We start from the raw sequence: 22,574 nt of genomic DNA on the forward strand, positions 1-22,574 counted from the left end.
TAACTCTCTCCTTCATAGTCCAGAACACATTAACTCTCTCCTTCATAGTCCCCGTACACACTAACTCTCTCCTTCATAGTCCCCGTACACATTAACTCTCTCCTTCATAGTCCCCGTACACATTAACCCTCTCCCTCTCCTTCATAGTCCCTGTACACATTAACTCTCTCCTTCATAGTCCCCGTACACATTAACTCTCTCCTTCATAGTCCCCGTACACATTAACTCTCTCCTTCATAGTCCCCGTTCACATTAACTCTCTCCTTCATAGTCCCCGTACACATTAACTCTCTCCTTCATAGTGCCGAACACATTAACTCTCTCCTTCATAGTCCCCGTACACATTAACTCTCTCCTTCATAGTTCCCGAACACATGAACTCTCTCCTTCATAGTCCCCGTACACACTAACTCTCTCCTTCATAGTCCCCGGACACATTAACTCTCTCCTTCATAGTTCCCGAACACATGAACTCTCTCCTTCATAGTTCCCGTACACATTAACTCTCTCCTTCATAGTTCCCGAACACATGAACTCTCTCCTTCATAGTCCCCGTACACACTAACTCTCTCCTTCATAGTCCCCGGACACATTAACTCTCTCCTTCATAGTTCCCGAACACATGAACTCTCTCCTTCATAGTCCCCGTACACACTAACTCTCTCCTTCATAGTCCCCGTACACACTAACTCTCTCCTTCATAGTCCCCGTACACATTAACTCTCTCCTTCATAGTTCCCGTACACATTAACTCTCTCCTTCATAGTTCCCGAACACATGAACTCTCTCCTTCATAGTTCCCGTACACATTAACTCTCTCCTTCATAGTTCCCGAACACATGAACTCTCTCCTTCATAGTCCCCGTACACACTAACTCTCTCCTTCATAGTCCCCGTACACATTAACTCTCTCCTTCATAGTGCCGAACACATTAACTCTCTCCTTCATAGTTCCCGTACACATTAACTCTCTCCTTCATAGTTCCCGAACACATGAACTCTCTCCTTCATAGTTCCCGTACACATGAACTCTCTCCTTCATAGTCCCCGTACACACTAACTCTCTCCTTCATAGTCCCCGTACACATTAACTCTCTCCTTCATAGTGCCGAACACATTAACTCTCTCCTTCATAGTTCCCGTACACATTAACTCTCTCCTTCATAGTTCCCGAACACATGAACTCTCTCCTGCATAGTTCCCGTACACATGAACTGTTCACTTTATGAATGGCGTTTCTGTCTGTGTTCCAGCTTTGAGTCCGTGGATTTCCTCCTTCTCTCGCTCCGACGTGAGAGACTTCTCCCAGTTGACCCTTGACCTCACACGGAACGAGCTGATCGTGGGCGCCAGGTACGAGACCCTAAAACCCGCCTGCGACACGGGCATTAACCACACGGGAAAACAGAAAACATAACACTGCATTTAAAGTTATGACCGATAACCAAATACCTTATTACCCCGTCATATCTGTATCTACACTTTAGGATCATGTCATATATATTATACTTTAGGATAATGTCATATATATTAGACTTTAGGATAATGACATATATATTATACTTCAGGATAATGTCATATATATATTATACTTTAGGATAATGACATATATATTATACTTCAGGATAATGTCATATATATATTATACTTTAGGATCATGTCATATATATTGTCATATATATTAGACTTTAGGATCATGTCATATATATTATACTTTAAGATAATGTCATATACATTAATCTTTAAGATAATATCATATATATATTATACTTTAAGATAATGTCATATATATTATACTTTAGGATCATGTCATATATATTAATCTTTAAGATGTCATATATATTAGACTTTAAGATAATGTCATATATATTAGACTTTAAGATAATGTCATATATATTATACTTTAGGATAATGTCATATATATTAGACTTTAGGATAATGTCATATATATTATACTTTAGGATAATGTCATATATATTATACTTTAGGATAATGTCATATATTATACTTTAGGATGATGTCATATATATTATACTTTAGGATGATGTCATATATATTAAACTTTAAGATAATGTCATATATATATTAAACTTTAAGATAATGTCATATATATTATACTTTAGGATAATGACATATATATTATACTTCAGGATAATGTCATATATATATATTAGACTTTAGGATAATGACATATATATTATACTTCAGGATAATGTCATATATATTATACTTTAGGATCATGTCATATATATTATACTTTAGGATAATGTCATATATATTATACTTTAGGATAATGTCATATATATTAAACTTTAAGATAATGTCATATATATATTAAACTTTAAGATAATGTCATATATATTATACTTTAGGATAATGACATATATATTATACTTCAGGATAATGTCATATATATATATTAGACTTTAGGATAATGACATATATATTATACTTCAGGATAATGTCATATATATTATACTTTAGGATCATGTCATATATATTAAACTTTAAGATAATGTCATATATATATTAAACTTTAAGATAATGTCATATATATTATACTTTAGGATAATGACATATATATTATACTTCAGGATAATGTCATATATATATATTAGACTTTAGGATAATGTCATATATATTATACTTCAGGATAATGTCATATATATTATACTTTAGGATCATGTCATATATATTATACTTTAGGATCATGTCATATATGTTGTACTTTAGGATCATGTCATATATATTATACTTTAGGATGATGTCATATATATTATACTTTAGGATCATGTCATATATATTATACTTTAGGATCATGTCATATATATTATACTTTAGGATGATGTCATATATATTATACTTTAGGATCATGTCATATATATTAGACTTTAAGATAATGTCATATTACATCTATATTTTAAGCCTCTTACAGAACTAGAACCTAACATCTCTCTTTGTTCTTTCACAAACACCAAAGAGTTAAGGACATTACACAGTTTCAAAGATGACTTCTATACTTATACTTATAATTATACTTATACTTATTGGACTAAGACTGTTTCAAATCTAAATGTGATGACACTGGAGCGCTCCATGTGGACGCCAGGTAAAGCTGCTGCTCATACATTTCCCTTTCACTAGAATTTGGGATTTTGTGTGTTTTAAAAATGATCTTCTGGGGAATAATTGGATAATGAAGGATTTGTGAGATTTGGATCTAGAATATGACTCAGTAAATGTTCACATCAGGTCACATTTGGCCTGCTTTACTCCCTTTGCGCCACTTAAGAGAATTATATTGGAAATTTGAACCTTGTGAGTTTTGAGGTAGTTCTATAGTCGTGTCATGTTTACAGTTATAGATGATAACCACAGGCCCAATCACATACATGAAATATACAATTACAAATGCTAACTTAAGGATCGAAACTTGTTTTTGGTCCGTTAGCCAGAGTGAAACAGGAAAACATGTTTCAATTTAATGAGTATTTCTCTTCTTTTTTTACTACAATATGTAAATTAAGATCGTTTGTATCATGGCCAGGCAGCAATTAATCACATGCTTCCATTGTCATTAGGTCAATAAACATCACATTTGATCCATAAATAGTTCTTTAGTATAATAATTTACCTTTAGGCCTCAATATGTTGCAGAATTGAGTAAAATGTATTTATTTTACATGCTCCTCTGATCACGTTATATGCCTCACTTTTTGTGTCATTTTGTACCTGCATCTCGTTAGTATTAAGACAATTCAAGTGTCTTATTAACCGTGTGTCTCTGTATTTCTCTCATTTCAGAAACTTCCTGTTCAGACTGGACCTCAGCAACATGTCACTCATTCAGGTACGAGTAATATCTGTGTATGTCGTGTACAACTGCTGCTGAATTGCTGGATTTTATTTTATATTAAGCTGTTTTTCCCATATTACTTTATATAATCTGCAATGTTGACTTGCTTTGTTTGTTGTTTTGTTATTGGACAGTTTAAAGTCATGAAGCTGGTTTTGGTTGAAAATCAAAGGGAATTGTTGACTTGTGAAGCATTTTTTAATTTTACTAACATTATTACATCACTCAATATTGTTTTTTTCTTGTTGTTGGGGAAAAGCGTGTTTTTTAGTTGTTTATTACGTCGTTTCCCACATATTTTCTGCGTGTGTCGAACAAGCTTAAGTCAAAGTCGTTAGCTCGTGTTAGCATTTCCCGCGGCGCGTGCTAACAGCCCTCAGACATCTGACTTTGGTTTTAACGAGCACAGAAAGCAGCAGGCCGCGTTCTCCCGGCGACCGCGTATGTTTTTATCTAATTAACTCCTTCTCCTAATGAAATGTCACGCCACGTTCTATTTGTGGAGCGGCGTTGCACAGAGGAGGCGATGCTAGCTGTTAGCGGCGCCGGCTCTTTGACACTCTTTGTGAACTGTTTAAATGACTTCAGTAGTTTTTGTTCTCATGTTGTTCCCAGATTGAACTTCATGTAACCGTGTTAGTGGCAAGCACTTGTAACTAGGGCACCGTGAAACTTTTAACTAGCTTAAATTAAATAAAGTTTAATTCCACTCATAGTATTTAATTACATCTTAACAAAATAGAGGACATACATTAGCATTAACATATATTTGTTGGTCCGGCCCCGGTGCCACCCTGGGTCCAGCCCTGGTGCCACTCTCGGGCCGGCTCTGGTGTCACTCTTGGTCCGGCTCTGATGCCACCCTTGGGTCTGCCCCGGTGCCACCCTTGGTCCGGCCCTGGTGCCACACTCGGTCCAGCCCCGGTGCCACACTCGGTCCGGTCCTGATGCCACCCTTGGGTCGGCCCTGATGCCACCCTTGGGTCGGCCCTGGTGCCACCCTCGATCCGGCCCTGGCGCCACCCTTTGGTCCGGCCCCGGTGCCACCCTCGATCCGGCCCCGGTGCCACCTTTGGGCCGGCCCATTTGAGAAAAGTCTGGACACGCCCCTCTGGAGATGTTTTTGCTTTGCCTCGAATACTCCACAGAATGTCAATCAAACGTACAGTTAAAACTACTTTAATCTTGCAGTTTTATAAATGCAGGAGTTTTTTATTGACAAAAACAGAACAAAAACTGCTTGTGATGGTTTGATTCCTCATTCCGTCATAAACTTCTGCAGCGTCTTTGGACAAGAGTCGTACCATTTTAAAGCAGCTTCGAGGGTTCTGGTGTTGTAGTTCTGGTTTAGTCACAGTCTGGTAACTCTAGTTCAAGTTTTGTTCCAGCTTTAATGCTAGTTTAGTTCCAATTTTGATGTGTTGAATGAGTGTAAATGCAGTTTAATTAAGTATATATCAAGAAAATAAACATTCACCTTTAAAAAAAAAGCCATTTACTGTAAATGTTTTAATTGGTTTTAGGCAGTTAAACCATTTTAAAACGACACTGCACATTGAAGCGTTCTGTTAGCTGCAGTCGCCCTGTTAACTGTGTCAGCACCGTTAGCCTGGTTAGCCTCGTTCGCCTTGTTAGCTCGGGGCTCTCAGTTGCTGCTCCGTTGCGTCAGGCTGAAGTGACAGATTCATATCATGTGTTTCATCACTGTCACCGTCACAGACAAAGTCACCACAGTTTCTCTCCCAAAGTCTGTCTAACTTTGTGTGAGTTTTCTAAAGCCATAAATCCATTTCCTCCAAGAAAAACAGCAACGTTTCTGCTTGAGATTTGACTGTAGCAGAGTCAGAGGGCGTATTGTGTTTGTTTGTCTTCTCCTACGATAGCAACAGAAACATTTACTCATAAAAGTGACTTGTGCTGCTGTTTGTATGTTTATAAGTTATATATTCAGCCTTAGCGAGCTTGTGATGGTTAAAGGACTTTCATGCATGTGTTTCAGAAAGAATGATGAGAGATTAGGACCATCACCGTAGCAACTGACCATTTAAAACAACATCTTTTGAATGGTGAACAGTCACTCTCACAAGACAGTAATGTCTTGTGAGAGTGACTGTAATGTACAGGCCGAGTGAGAAAGAGTTTGGCCCAACGACACGAAGACAGCAATAAATTAGAATAAAATAAAATAACATAAAATAAAAAAATGTTTAAATTGTATAAATAAAATAAATGCAATAAATAAATATAAATGCAATAAATAAATGTAATAAAATAAATAAAATAAATAAAATAAATAAAATAAATAAAATAAATAAAATAAATAAAATAAATAAAATAAAATAAATAAAATACGTTAAATTGCATCAAATTAAATTGAATTAAAATGCAATAGATACATATAGCTATGATGGCAAATGTGAAACAGAAGACAGAATCTACTTTTAAGCCTTGATGAAGACTCGTGTGGCTCAAAACATGTCGCCTTGGCCGTACAAATAAAGGCCTTTTAAGTATACTTCCATGAGCTGTGTGTTTCTGCAATTGGATCTTTGTTTCCCCAAGAGCGCCCGCTTCCACTTTCACTAATTGGAACGCCTCGAGCAAACAGCCTCATCTTCGTTACTGTAAAGACGACATCGACTCTCGAATATCCTCCTGACATTCAGAACAAAATCTATATCTTCTTCTACCTCGGATTTACAGGGTTTAGTGCGTTTGTTTGCCGTTTCTCAACCTTCTTTGTTATTTTTACTTTCTCTTTTAGTCGGTTTAATCCCTCATTCGTCCAGGAGTGTTCCATTGTAGAAAAAGGATCAATTGTAGTCATCTGGACTCAGTTTTAGAAAAAACAAGACATTTCGACTCATCCAAGAGTCATTGTCAATTTGTTTTCTTTTAGCCCATATATTTCTTTTGACACAAATGGACCGATGCGTGACCTCTGATTGGTGGCTGACGATCACAGCTATCGAAAATACTGGAAACCGGATATACCGTATTTTCCGGACTATAAGTCACTTTTTTTTATAGTTTTGGCCGGGCAACTTATACTCCAGAGCGACTTATATGTGATATTATTCATTACTTGGCAACCACAAGAGGGCGCTCTAGGCTCTAAGCGACGCAGAAGAAGAATCTGCACTTCCTCTTCCTCTGGAGTTTGTGGAGTTGTTTAGAAGTGACACAGAGGAAGAAGAATTCAGTGGATTTAGTGATTTGGGGTAAAACTGATGCTTTGGTAAACTTGTTAGCATGTTCTTTATGCTATAGTTATCTGAATAACTGTTCATATGTTACGTTAACATACCAGACACTTACCACAGTTCTGTCTGTGCCTCATGTAGCTGAAGGTGTTAGCGTTAGCATACGTCATGTAGCTGAAGGTGTTAGCGTTAGCATACGTCATGTAGCTGAAGGTGTTAGCGTTAGCATACGTACACCTATTCACCATGTTCTCTCATCTGTTATTATTTTAAACTGCATTTACAGATGAAATGTCTTGAATTTGATCAAATAAATTTCCCCCAAAAAAGTGACTTATACTCCAGTGCGACTTATATATGTTTTTTTCTTCTCTATGAGGCATTTTTTGTCCGGTTATAGTTCGACTTATAGTTTGGAAAATACGGAGATGAATAGTCTTTGTAAAGTACTGTGTGTGTGGTCTTGGCACGTTACAGTATATTAGCTTTTGTTTAGCCACTTTCCCCATTCACCAGACCAAACATTACATTGCCTTTAACGTGCTTCAGCCTCACATTTTCTGTAAATTGAACTGGACTGGTCTAATTCACACGCACTGGGCCCTGAACGCCGCCTGCCCACCCATACTCCAGCAGCCTCGCATAAAGAGAAAGCTGACACTAGCGCTGCCCGTAGGATTTGTTACTTTCGGCGCTAATGGTCCTTGGTCTGAATAAAGGCAGCTTTGTGATAAAATCTGGAGGTTTTCTTCCCGTCAGTCGCCCGTGCGTTTGTATCGGCCCGCATCGACTTTGACCCCCGGCTTTGTGCGGAGAGGCATTTCTGGCGGACGTCCCTAAGGTGGAGCCCGTGATGGCGGGTATAGAACAGGGCGACGACCCCGCGTAATGGACGGCAAGGTGAGAAGAGTGAAAGGAAATCAAATCAAACTCCATCGAGACGTGGAAGGACGGAGCGTTTTGGGCTTGATCGACACGTTCAGAAGCACCCGAGCTACCTCTTGTTACTTCACGATCGCAGTACTTTTATATTCACTCTGGTTTGTAATGCGATGCCTGGTTTTCGTCTTTTGTAAGTCAGAACATCAAGACGGTTGAACAATCACACAAGCTTGTTCCCTCGAAACCGTTTCCAGGACGTTAAATTACTCCTTGTTGAAAACTGAAATACTTCTCGACAAGCTCCTGTGCAGAAAGTACAGGAAGTAACACCGTGTTCTGTTTCAAAGCAGTTTTTCCCAAATTAAGATAGATAGATATTCTGATATTTGAATACTTACTTCCATTTCCACCACATAATCAATAGATATGTGTAAGATTCAGTGTCGTAAAGTGTCTAACTGTGAATCTGAGAGTTTGTTGTGGCAGTTTACTCGGCCCATTTTGCTGAATCCTTCCCAGACTTGTTACGATCAGCGGGACCCTCTTTAGGCCCTTCAGATCCCATAGGGGACACTTTTCCTCTCCGCTCGCTCGCTCCCTGTGTTGTATTTTTTGGCCTGTTCCCCGGAGGTTTTGAGTCCGCCACGAGCGAAGAGTGATGTGTCTGTGGACTCTGGAGAACAGCACCCAAACAGTGATGAATAGAGGGAGAGAGGGAGAGAGAGGGAGAGAGAAAGAGAGAGAGAATATCTGATCTTGGAATAATGACGAGAGTCACAAATATTAGGGTTTTATGATTTGCTGAACGCTCTTGATAATCTCCCTCCTTGTGACCGGATGAAGTTGAACTATAAATAAAAGCAATAATTTACTTGAACTACATTTGTGTTCATCCGAAACAGTCCTGGGGCTGGTCCATACGTGACATGGTGTAAGTAGATCCGGATCCGGACCCGTCACTGGTCTTCTGTGCATCAGCCTGAACCCAGTCACAGGCAGAACATGCAAACGTTCCCCGTGTGAGGTCGAATGCAGATGTCGTGTCAGGTTCAGGAGGTCGAGTGACAGTCGGCGGTCCGATTCGCCCGCCTCGACGAACAGGCCGGTGATCGATTGACGGAGGTCGGCACAGATTTACAGCCACTTCTGCGTCAGCCTGCCGCACGGCGCCGCTCGCTAAACTGCACACGAGTGAAAAGCACCGCGCGAACCCAATGTTCTCCGCATTCGAGTCATCGTATCCCACACGGCGCACTTGAAGAGTCGGAGCTTCCATCTCCGGCAGCCACAAATAGATCTCACCCGGACTCTCTGTCAGGGAAGCAGAGTTCGTTCTGGTTGTTCTGCTCATCCTCTGCTACAGCGAGCGAGCTCTGGGACCGCGCTGCCCACTCACCAGCGCCGCTCGCTCCAGCCGCTCCAGCGCCGCTCGCTCCATCTCAGCTCCAGAGTTTCTGCTGCTGCTGCTTGTGTTTCTGTGGGCAGCGCGTACAAGTGTGAGGGTCCGAGTTGCTCTCCACCCACGGCGTCCCAGGGTCCCCGGTGTCCCGTGGCACTCGGGGTCTGCGCTGCTCTCCACCCACGGCGTCCCAGCGTCCCCGGTGTCCCGTGGCACTCGGGGTCCGCGTTCCTCTCCACCCACGGCGTCCCAGCGTCCCCGGTGTCCCGTGGCACTCGGGGTCCGCGCTGCTCTCCACCCACGGCGTCCCAGCGTCCCCGGTGTCCCGTGGCACTCGGGGTCCGCGCTGCTCTCCACCCACGGCGTCCCGTGGCACTCGGGGTCCACGTTCCTCTCCATCCACGGCGTCCCAGCGTCCCCGGTGTCCTGTGGTACTCGTGGTCCGTGCTGCTCTCCACCCACGACGTCCCAGCGTCCCGTGGCACTCGGGGTCCGCGTTCCTCTCCACCCACGGCGTCCCAGCGTCCCGTGGCACTCGGGGTCCGCGTTCCTCTCCACCCACGGCGTCCCAGCGTCCTGTGGCACTCGCCGATCGGCAGCGTGGGGAAGGTCTCAGAGAAAGCGACTGGAAACAATGATTTACGTGCTGTAAGACGCCGACTCATGAAGGAAGACTAGGCTTTGAAATAGAAATAATAATGATGGGGCAATAACTGCGATGGAACCCGAGGTAAACCCCACGCAGACGCAGGGAGAACGTGCAAATCTGCGTTTCACTTTGATGCAACGCAAATCTGGAACGGGCTTCCAGAAGCTCAGATCTTCAAGACGTTTCAGATATCAACTGCATAAAAGTGAAACTCTTACTCTGACCATGATCAAATCTGTTAAATTGTGCTTTTATCTGCACTTCCTCAATAGAAAATATTAAGAATACTGTAAACATCAAGTTAATTTTCAATATCTCAGCGGTGCACAGGGACCTGAGGTTATGCAAGAGTTATGAAGAAAAAAAAGCGAAAAAAGCCATTTTACCTTTATTAATTGATAATTATTAAACTTATTAAAAGTTAAACAGTATTTGGATCTTACCTAGACATTTTAAATATGATTCACCTGCTTTAATTTGGTGAAAAATGTTGTACTAACGAGATATCAGGGATCTCGCTAAATAAAATTGCCATTCTCTATTATTTTGATTTAATTTTTTGACATTTGCCCTGGACAGAAAGAAAGCGTTAAGCTGCTGAGTTACGCCTCTTACAGCAAAAATAGTCAATTGAAAAATGAACAGTAATACATCGACAATTGCGTCTCGTCGTTGTGGTCGTACGATGAGTTTGAGTCTCATCAAAAGTCTCATGTGTAACAATAAACCTGGGCTATCGCTCCAAAACACTCGACACTTGTGATCTCAGACATCTTCACTCTTGTTTTTTATTTATTGGGCAGTGGTCATGATTTATGGTGGAGATAAATCCGTGTGAGGACATTGGATTGATGGACGGTGCAAAGATGAAGCCTCAGACTCTTTATTGAAGCAGGACAAACACGGTCCAGATGTGGAGCCACCTGGAGAAATAAAAAGCACTTTTGATGTCGGGATGAATATTGATGCACTTGTTTTTGCGTCGGCTTTGAAGCTCGTGGACGTTTCTCTGCCGTGTTTTTTATTGAATACTTTGAATGGCAGAATTAAACATGAAGAAGCTACAGTTAAAGTTTGTTTTCAGCAGGACTTTGGAGGCTCATGGATGTATACAGCCAAAATAATGCATAATAGAGAAAAAAAACATGTTTAAGTCGCACTGGAGTATAAGTCGCATTTTTGGGGGAAATGTATTTGATCAAATCCAAGACCAAGAACAGACATTTCATCTGTAAATGCAGTTTAAAATAATAACAGATGAAAGAACATGGTGAATAGGTGTACGTATGCTAACGCTAACACCTTCAGCTACATGACGTATGCTAACGCTAACACCTTCAGCTACATGACGTATGCTAACGCTAACACCTTCAGCTACATGACGTATGCTAACGCTAACACCTTCAGCTACATGAGGCACAGACAGAACTGTGGTAAGTGTCTGGTATGTTAACGTAACATATGAACAGTTATTCAGATAACTATAGCATAAAGAACATGCTAACAAGTTTACCAAAGCATCAGTATTACCCCAAATCACTAAATCCATAACTGCAAAAAAAGAATAGCTATTAGTAAAAATGACTCTTGAATATCTGACGTGTTTGGAGTCGTTTTGATGGTCCATTAGGCTTTATACTTAAAAACAAGATATGTTTTCCTGCGTTTTTCTTCACTAACACTTCACGTTGCCAGTTTCTGTCAAATAAAATGCATTTCTTATATTTGCAAAATGAACAGCAGAGACACGCGGAGTCAAGCGCCGACTGGACCCGAACATCTCATAACTTGACTCAAGCTTTATTAGCACTTTAGTCAAATTAGCGCACGTAAAGATAAAATGAAACATGTTAAATTGAATTACAATGATTTTGAGACTTCCAGGCATAAAACGTATCCAAAAAGAGTCAAACTAGATCGACTGGACTCAATTCAAAAGCCGTTTCACTTCTTATCAGCTTCTTCAGGGCTTTTGGATCGGTGGAACTTATTTTGGCTGATATACGGTTGATATTTTTAGCTTTTTGGCACGTTCTAATCCCCGTTCTTCACTTTGTCTTCACATAAATCGGCCCGACGTTTTGCCTGATACTTAAACAACAGCGGCTCGATATATTTGTGCAAACGGCTCACCTCACGCCGGTGATGCAATCCTCCCGGAGACAGACAGAAGGCGTCCAGAAGCTGTACAAATATGCGCTCGCACCAGCGGGAGACCAATCAATATTCCATCTTCTTTTAGCCGCTGTGTGCAGTGCTACGTCGAGATGGAGCCGGGCAAATACTACGCACCGGTGAAAAAGTGTGAGCCCCGTTTCGGAGGTCTTATTTTTTATATAACACATTTTAATATTAGCCAAAGACAACGCAAGTTAAGACTAAATGCCGTGTTTAAATTGAGGTTTTTGTTATTAAGGGAAATCAAAATCCAAACCTACATGAGAAAAAGTGTGTGAAAAAGTAATCGACTCCTAAACCTCAATATAACTAAATATTGAATGTGGGGTTCCTCAAGGTTCTATTCTTGGGCCTGAGCTTTTCATATCATATATTCATGATTTATGTGCAGTACCACAGATATTGCAGTATCACAGATATTGCAGTATCACAGATATTGCAGTATCACAGATATTGCAGTATCACAGATATTGCAGTATCACAGATATTGCAGTATCACAGATATTGCAGTTGTTGTGCTGTTTGCTGATGACAGGTGATAATATAAACTTAACAAAGACAACGGGAAAGGAAATGGAAAAAATAAAATGTCGGTTTGATGAAAATAAATTGTGCTTACCGTATTTTCCGGACTATAAGTTGCACCAGCCAAAAAAATGCAGTTGAAAAAGTTATATCTTTTGGGCTAAATTTATTTGATGAAATCGGGGGCAGCAGTCAAGACCAAGAACAGACATTTCATCTTTTTTCATAGTTTTGGCCGGGGTGCGACTTATACTTATATTTATACTTATATACTTATACTCCGGAGCAACCTATATGTGATATTATTTGTTATTTTCACACTTGCAACTGCATTTCATACTCCAGTGTGACTTATATATGTGTTTTTCTTCTCTATTATGCATTTTTTGGCTGGTGTGACTGTAAACGAGACTGAATGTATGCTTTTTACAAACTTTAACAAACATATAGACATCCAGTTGTCCTTTAATAGAATAAATATTGGAAATACGATGTTTAGGAGTGACACTGGATGAGAAACTAAACTGGAAATCTCATGTAAACAATATACAAAGGAAAATATTTAAAAATATATCAGTCTTACATAAAGTTAAGCACATTGTCCAGCAAAATGCATTAAGGTTTCTACACTGTACATCCATCTTGCCTTATTTCATTTATTGCCTAGAAGTTTGTGGAAACACACACAATAACACGATTAAACCTCTGATTACATTACAAAAAAGCAGTAAGAATGATTCATAAAGTGCATTTAAGAGAGCACACTAACCAATCATGTATTAGATCCAAATGATTGAAATGACAAGATCTTATAAAGTTACAAACCCTCAGCAGCAACGACTCCAATCAAGCCTTTTTGCCATAACTTTCAGACAATGTTATTACTTTACAAAACACTTTTAGTCTTTCCCATGTTGTTTTTAACTGCAAATGGCAAATAATCTAAAGAAAATGTGCCAAGAAAATGACCGTTGGAAATGCAAAGTGACCGATCACATAATACATACCATATTATTTTCCGGACTATAAGTTGCACCTTTTTCATAGTTTGGCCGTCTTATATGTCATATTATTCGTTATTTTCTCATGACAACCACAAGAGGGCGCTCTAGGCTCTAAGCGACGCAGAAGAAGAATCTGCACTTCCTCTGGAGTTTGTGGAGTTGTTTAGAAGTGACACAGAGGAAGAAGAATTCAGTGGATTTAGTGATTTGGGGTAAAACTGATGCTTTGGTAAACTTGTTAGCATGTTCTTTATGCTATAGTTATCTGAATAACTGTTCATATGTTACGTTAACATACCAGACACTTACCACAGTTCTGTCTGTGCCTCATGTAGCTGAAGGTGTTAGCGTTAGCATACGTCATGTAGCTGAAGGTGTTAGCGTTAGCATACGTACACCTATTCACCATGTTCTCTCATCTGTTATTATTTTAAATTGTGAAATGATTGGACGCGCGGTCGTTTGTGGTGGATCTGAGCGCGTGTTGAGTCTGCTGCAGCGTGTTTGGATATCGCAGGTCGATTCGTAAGAGGAGGTCGCTCTATAATTGACCTTCTCTGCGCTCGGCTTAAGCACCATCATCAGAAAGTGCATCGAGAGCTGAGGAGGCGACTAAGGGTTGGATCCCCGGAGCTTTTTGAGTTTGATGATGATAAGTAATAAAAGTAAATTGGTCGTGTGGAAGGTTTGACAAATCCGTGCAAACAGACGGACGAGATGAAGGATTAATCCACATTTGTCACAATCACAGTTTTATTTTATGTAACTAAAGCTGTGGACGCATAAATACATGTGATTGAGTGAAATGTAGAATCCAATTTATTTAGAGAGCTTTTGACATTATTTACTCGCTTCAAGAGGCGTTTTTGTGTGACGCGCTTATTTGTGTTTCCTGAAATAAATACCAATTACATTAAGAGGAATTTATGAATGAAATCTGCTTCCTGAACGTTTAACAAAGAATCCATAAAACAACAAAGCTCTTGAAACAAAACTACATTTTGCACAATGTCTTTTTTTTTAGGCCCGAGCCCCAGCAGGGCGGAGGGCCTATTGCTCCCGCAACGCTGCCGAAGGCAGCGTTGCAACTGTCTGACCGTAAAAGTCAGACGGGGTACCGTCGCCCCTGGCAAGTACAGTGAACTAGCCCATGCCGAAGGCATGGATCATGCATACTTACTCCTGATATGACAGAAATAGTCAACAATGAGTGAATGGGCGTAGCCCATTCACTCATTGTTGACAACAGCAGCGCGAAGCGCTGCATTCCTCCAAAAACAATCCTGGCATCGACCCGTACGCGAGAACCCATGCCGCAGGCATGGGCCATGCTTGTTTCTGCTCAAATCAATGGAAGTCTATGGGGAGTGGGCGGGGCATCCCGACGAAATAGGGAGTGACGAGCGCGTAAGCGCTCGTAATGATGATTCCACCCCATGGCGGCATGGGGAAGGCTTAGAGCTTTCAAACGATGTATAATTTGTTGTTATAGTGCAAACGGCTATATTGTTTTTGCTAAAAATATTCTTAGGCCCGAGCGCCACAAGCTGGCGAGAGGCCTATTAGTCTCGTAAGGCCGTGCGAAGCACGGCTGCGAAAGTGCGCACGTAGTGCGCACGAAATTGAGCGCGAAGCGCTCGCCCACTTCCAAACACTCACTAACGCACTCCTCCACTCATGCACGCCCCGTGCATACTAATTAGTTGTAGGCAAATGGAACATTACCGTTGTAAACGGGCGAAGCCCGTGCAAAAGTTCGCACTAAACGAGCACTTTACATTACATTTCATTTGCGCTAAGTAGCTCACGAATACGTTCCCCATCTCTTGCATGTTCCGTGCATATAAGCATGTAATGCAAAAATTGAACACTATTACTGTATAGAGGGCCAAAAACACAAAGTGGGCGGAGCCCACTCAAAATTATCGAAAGTACCCGTCAGTGACCAGGGACCCACACCATGAGGTAGGAAAGCGCGAGCGCTTTCCGAAAATGTATAGTTTATGATATTTGAAAAATGGGAAACATTGTTTTCGCATCGGAATATTCTTCTTCTTCTTCTTCTTCTTATTCTCGGGACCAACCCCCCTATTTTTCACCAAGTGAACATTGACGAAAAGTCACAAAAATTTGCACACCTCTAAAAATCGTGCCTCTCTACATTATGGCTATTTCCCTTTTCTAAAATAAAAGAAATTGGCGCGTCAGCGCCCCCAAATGTACCAAAAATGCATTGAGAGATGGGAAATGACCCCAAAAAAATCTGATCGTAGAATCATGAAATTTGGCGCAGAGGTAGATGGTGACAAGAGAAGTAAAAAATATTATTACGGCAACGCCGTCCGCCCAACCAAAAGTCGGCCATATTGCTTCAAAAATGGCTAAACATGACTTCGGAGTTTTTCCAAACGTCGTACTTTTACGAACTCCTCCCAGGGCGTTGGCCCTAAAAAGCTGAAATTTGATGAAAATGCTACTGAGGAGTGGGACATCAAAAGTTATCCAAATTACATTTATACCTGTCACGGTCTCTGAGCGGCGAAGCCACAAACTGTAGCTAGAATTTCCGAAATCTCCCATATTTAAAATTTCTGCCGTTTGCGCAGATAAAGTCCGAATTGCGTCAAATTAGAATCAGTTGTTAAACTCTTTGCCCTAAACCTACTTGAAGTGAAATAAATTCATTTGGCGCCACAGCGCCCCCTACAGATTTTATATGGAGGTTAAATGTTTAGTTTTGCGAAATTATATGAAATTTGACACACAACTCAATTTTAGCATCCCCATCAAAAAAGTCAATGAGACCCATGTCATAATTGTTATGGCGTTGCCGTAACGATGACCGAAACCTCCCATGTTATTCCAATGGGGCCAGAACATGTTTACACTTTAGACTTTCACAAACTCCTCCCAGGGCGTCAGCCCTATTAACCTGAAATTTGGTGAGACTCATCTTCAGGACCATCAAAAGTTATCCACATTTTCATTCAAAGAGTCACGGTGTCTGTGCGGCAAAGCCGCACATTTTGCCAAGAATTCAAAATAAAATTGCTTTTTGATGGTAAAACAAAGGGGAGAACATGTGACAGCGTCACAGATTCAGCAGTAGGCGTGATAAAAGGACAATTGGGGCGCGTTAGCGCCCCCTCCTCTTGCGGCGTGGCGGCGGTGTGGCGGCGGCGTGGCGAGGGCCGATCATTGCCGCTTGCGGCTATATTTATTATTATTTTTCTTGTTCTTCATCGCTTTGAACTCTAATTTGACCCCCTGAACGTGCTCAAAAACTCACCAAACTTTGCCCAAAATTCAGAATCGGCGAAAAAAAAAAAATTTCTGGGCCATTTTTTTTTTTCGAAAAAAATGACGCGACAGCGCCACCGACAAAAGTCAAAATACATTGCGCCTATGGGAGACGCCCCGAGGTCAACTTTGACGTAAAGCTACGAAATTCGGAACACGCATTCCTCTTGTGAGGACAAAAAACAAATATTATTGTGGCCACGCCCCCAGACTTACCCTATGGCCGCCATCTTCCTTTGAAAATGAAAACACGCTGTGTTAGCCATTTTGTTCACGTCAAACTTTGACGAACTCCTCCTAAGGCGTTTTGCCCACCGACTTCTAAATCGGCGGACGTCCTCTGGACAAGTGGGGCATCTAAAGTTATCCAATTTTTTGAGATACCTTTTACGGTCTGTGTGCGGCGCAGCCGCAAAGTTGGACAACTTATTTTGGGATATTGCAGATCTAAAAAATTTTCCCATTTGATCAAAACAAGTCCGATTAGGACCAGATTTGAATCAGTTGTTCAACTTTCTAGTTTGGACCAGTTTATGATGACAAAATTGAAATGGGCGCGATAGCGCCCCCTACAGAGTGACCTTTAAAAAACATTGAAGGTCAAAAATTAGTTTTACCAACATTTTCTAAACTTTACCCAAAATTCTATTTTGGCGTCCCGATCAAAAAGGCCAATCAGACAAATGCCTTAATTTTTACGGCGTAGTCGTAGCGATGACATAAACCTCCCATGTTATCCATCCATCCATCATCTGCCGCTTTATCCGGGGCCGGGTCGCGGGGGCAGCAGTCTGAGCAGGGACTCCCAGACTTCCTACTCCCCAGACACTTCCTCTAACTCCTCCGGGGGGATCCCGAGGCGTTCCCAGGCCAGCCGAGAGACATTGTCTCTCCAGCGTGTCCTGGGTCTTCCCCGGGGCCTCTTCCCGGTGGGACATGCCTGAAACACCTCCCGAGGGAGGCGCCCAGGAGGCATCCGAAACAGATGCCCGAGCCACCTCAGCTGGCTCCTCTCGACGTGGAGGAGCAGCGGCTCTACTCCGAGCTCCCCCCGTGTGGCCGGGGGGAGCTCGGAGTAGAGCCTCCCATGTTATCCCTATGGGAAAACCGCTAAATCTCTCGAATATCCACATTTTTCTGTTTCACACTTTAACAAACTCCTTCTAGTGCGTTTTGCCCACCGACCTCAAAATCAGTGTACGTCCTCTAGACAAGTGGGGCATCTAAAGTTATCCAAATTTTAAGGATAGCTTTTACGGTCTCTGTGCGACGGAGCCGCAAACGTTTCCCAGAATTCTGACTATTTGGCCTTCAGAGTGGCCTATAAACAATAGAGTTTTTCCAAATGACATGATATTTTGAACAAAATTCTAATTTGCCATCTTGATCATAAAAGTATGAGAGCCAAAGTCATATTTTGTACGGCGTAACCGTAGCGATGACAGAAACATCCCATGTTATCCTTATGGGAAAATCGTAGAATCGCTCAAATCACCACATTTTTACGCTTCACACTTTAATGAACTCCTCCTAGGGCGATAGCCCGATCAAGTTCATATTTGGAGAATATCATCTACACAAGCGGGGCATCAAAACTTATCCATATTTTGATTCTAAGTGCTACGGTCTCTGTGTGGCGGACCCGCAAATATATGTCAGAAATGGGAAAACAGCGAAATCTCTGAAATGTTCACATTTACGCTTCACACTTTAATGAACTCCTCTAAGGGCAATAGCTCGATCAAGCTCATATTTGAGGAAAATCATCTACACAAGCGGGGCATCAAAAGTTATCCATATTTTTATTCCAAGTGTCACGGTCTCTGTGCGGCGGACCCGCACATTTGACCGACATTTGTGTTCATTTGCACTGGATTTGCCATGTCAATTGTGTCGCCGTCTGTCAAGTTCTTTTTTAATTCAACACAATAAGGGCGCCATCTTTATCAAGTCGAAAGCGCAGAGTCGGAAGGCCGGCGGCCCGCGAGGGCCGTTGGATGCCGCTTGCGGCTTTAATTTCTTTTTATGCTCGTACTTGCGCGACGTCTTGACTTTGTGTCATGTGATTATGTAACTGTCTGATTGTATTTTTCATGTAAAGTATGTAGAGTATATAAAGTAAAGGGTCTTTTTACCCAAAAGTCAAGGATTAAGGGTGGATTTGTTTTTGCACATTAAAGGGCTCCACCAGCAACCAGGCCAAATAATTTACACAAAGGAAAGGAAGATAATTTAGATCGATAATGTGGTTTAAAATGACTCAAATGTAAAATGATAATAGTCGTGAGTATTGACCAGAAAAGCAGGATATGTCTCCTTTAAAAGTCACATAAACTTTTGAAAATGCAGTTGAACGTGATGTTCTGCTGAGGCTGGCACCGCGGCTCTCCGTGGGTTTCCTTAGCAACAGCGGCGAGTTGTTGACACTTAAAAGCAGCAAAACAAACTTTTGTGGACATTTCCAACATTTCCAACTTCAAGAGCACGAAATTTGTGTCTGATCCTAAAATCTAACACTAACAGTTGGAAATGAAGCTCCTGAAAACTGTCTGTGAGGAGGCTAACGTTTATTAGCATAGCCACCTAAACTAGCAAAAGCTGCTAACGACCTGAAACAAACAGCTCAGTCTGGAGTGACCTCTGTAAGTCCACTGGTCCCTCCTGACCACAGTCACACATTTCTGGACACACGGGGTCTTTGAGGACGTGACCGAAGAGAAAGAATCCTTTGTTTTGAGACTTTTTGTCGGCCCCGCCCACAGTGAACATGCAACTTTTGTCCTCAAGATGGCAGCAGCAACGAGAGTGTGTCACGTTGGCCCCATGGTTAACAAATCTAGACCTTTAGGCCATAATTCAGGAGTAATTAAACAAGCTTCAGGGAAATCTTTCTAAACATCCTCCATAAATTCGTCTTATGTTTTTATCTATCATTTATTCAATTCCAGGTGTTTAAATGACTTTGTTCTTTGTCTTTCTGGTGAAACATGGGCTGCGTCTCTGCATCAGATACGGCGTCTGGTGGATAAGCCCGACGGAGGAGGAATGTAAACAGGCCCATTACCTCCACATATCTGCTCTTGTGAATCCTCCGTGTTCTGATGCACGTGAGAAACACCCGCTCGGGCGCCTGTGCGCGGGCAAAACGATAGCACGTATCTGAGAGCGATCCTGCCTTTCTATCGCCGCCTCGCAGCCGCGCTCGCCAAACATGACCATTACGCCGCTCGCTCTGATAGTCCTCCATTGTGAGAGTCAGATGGGCTTCAGTAGAGAGGCGTCTGGTGCAATGCATTGTGGGAATTTTGTGAATTTACGTGGCGAATACATGATGAAAGCGAAAGATGTGTGCGCTAGTTCTGCTTTTTCAAATGCTCTGAGGACTAATGTTACAGAGGAAAAGCATTGTTCTTGTAGAAAGTACTGTCGAATACTACTGATACTACTACTACTACTACTACTAGTACTGAACAAAAAATAATATTGACAAAAATATACCGGATACAACACAGAAAGGAAACAGACTTAATAAACGGGAAACATTCTGGATTACCACACTAAACACCCTGTGATTTTATCGTATTTTTATTGTATTTACACTTTCATCTGGTGGTGTGTTTCTGGTAGTTTTAGTATTTTTTTATACATTTTACACATTTATTATACATTTGTTCCTTTTTACAATCACTTTTTTTTTAAATTAATTGTATTAATTAATTGTCTTAATTGTCTTTATTTATTTTATTTATTTTATTTTATTTATTTTGTTTATTTTATTAAATTAATGCTCATGGAAACCTTAACAACCGTCCCATCTAGTCTGGTCCATATTATGCCCGGTTCATTTTTTGCCCGGTCCATGTTCTGCCTGGTCCATGTTCTGCCTGGTCCATGTTCTGCCCGGTCCACGACGCGTTCCTCTTTGTCTGTCAAACTGGACGCTGCTCGGTTTCCATGGCTGCGCGCTCAGAGTGTCCGCACGGTCCATGCCCTTCGCCCTGGACCCGACCCCGGGCGTGACCCTCGGCAGGGGCGCGAGGACGTCCAGTTCCCTCATGTTTACGGACGCCCGAAGTCTCCCGCGCCGCCGTGGAGACGCTCTGTTCCACGCCGAGAGCCTTTTCTGATTGGTTTGGCCTTTGGTGAACGCACCCTCTGCTGCGCGAGAGCCGCGCTCGCTCTCAAACGGCTATATTTGAACCGCCATTACCCGCGGGAGACCGGAAAGTGGAGGCTGTTGTTAAATGGCATTCCGAGCACATGTGCCCGGCCGGCGCGGCTGTTCCACGCTGCAAAAATACAAAAATACCGACGATTTCGACAGAGCTGTTTCCTGCTGGAATATTATTATTATTATTATGAGAGATATGGCAAAAAACATACAGCGTAACCACAATGTATTTGCTCAAAGTGAAGTACCGTATTTTCCGGACTATAAGTTGCACCTTTTTTCATAGTTTTGGCCAGGGTGAGACTTATATTTATACTTATACTTACATTTATACTTATACTTATACTCCAGAGCGACTTATATATGTTTTTTTCTTCTCTATTATGCGTTTTTTGGCTTGTGCGACTTATATACCAGAAAATACGGTAATCACAATTTATTTGCTCAAAGTGATGTATGCAGTATTTACTATAATCAGTGGCATTTAACACACAATATTGTACAGTTTCTTCTTCTTATTCCAAACAAAAGACACAATCTGATCGTTGACTCTTTTAAATAATTGGATCTAATGTTGTCGTGATATTAAAATGTCAAACTCTTTTTAGGTCAAAGTTAAACTCTAAATGAAAGTACTTTCTTTAGTAAACACTGTGGTCTTACTCATGTTCTGATGAGGCTCAATGTCATTGTTAAAAGGCTTTGTAAACGTCACATTTTTCCTGTGATTGTGATTTTTTTTCCTTTTGTATAAATACTTTTATATTTATAGTTTTAGTATTGATTAGTTTGTGATTTTTTTCTGATTATTTTGGATTTGTTACTTGATTGATTCAAAGGTTAAGCTTTTTGTTCTGATTTTACAAAGGTCAGTCTCACATTTTTACTGGTTTTAGTCCCATTTTAGTCCAGTTCTGATGCTTTTAAAGTCCAGGTTTATGTTCAGAATCGTGTTTGTCCTGATGTTTACCTTCTGACCACGTTTCTCCTCCGTCGTAATGTTTCTTCTATAATATATATATATATATATATTATATATATATATATATATATATATGTCTCAAATGAAGTCCATTTGTGCTGCTCAGACGCTTGTTACGACTGAAGCTTCAGACACGACTCATAATGTTATTGTTGATATTCTGCTTTGAACTTTCATCTTTCAAACTTTCATCTTTGACAAGTTTGATTTAGTCGAGGTTTAGTCCTGGTTTAGTCCTGGTTTAGTCCTGGTTTAGTTAATTTTTGTTTCCCTCTCTCTCTTCCTCTCTCTCAACTCTCTATGTGCGTGTTCTCTCTCCCTCTCTCTCCCTCTCTCTCTCTCTCCCTCCATCTCCCTCTCTCTCTCTCTCTCTCTCTCTCCCTCCCTCTCTCCCTCTCTCTCCCTCTCTCTCTCTCTCCCTCCAT

At 41.3% G+C, this 22,574-nt stretch overlaps 1 protein-coding gene across 3 annotated transcripts in view; it reads left to right on the forward strand.

Annotated features, from left to right (window-relative positions):
• Nucleotides 1–22,574, forward strand: part of sema5ba (sema domain, seven thrombospondin repeats (type 1 and type 1-like), transmembrane domain (TM) and short cytoplasmic domain, (semaphorin) 5Ba) — a 378,099-nt gene that overhangs the window by 188,960 nt on the left and 166,565 nt on the right. For all 3 annotated transcript variants that reach the window (XM_072445266.1, XM_072445269.1, XM_072445267.1), the window contains exons 4-5: nucleotides 1,254–1,353; nucleotides 3,805–3,850. In XM_072445266.1, the coding sequence (XP_072301367.1) occupies nucleotides 1,254–1,353; nucleotides 3,805–3,850 (146 nt within the window). The remainder of the gene's footprint in view (nucleotides 1–1,253; nucleotides 1,354–3,804; nucleotides 3,851–22,574) is intronic.

This window comes from Eucyclogobius newberryi, unplaced genomic scaffold (assembly GCF_026437365.1).
Source record: "Eucyclogobius newberryi isolate DKJ021-1_F unplaced genomic scaffold, fEucNew1.0.hap1 SCAF_14, whole genome shotgun sequence".
In the NCBI taxonomy this organism is placed as follows: Eukaryota; Metazoa; Chordata; class Actinopteri; order Gobiiformes; family Gobiidae; genus Eucyclogobius; species Eucyclogobius newberryi.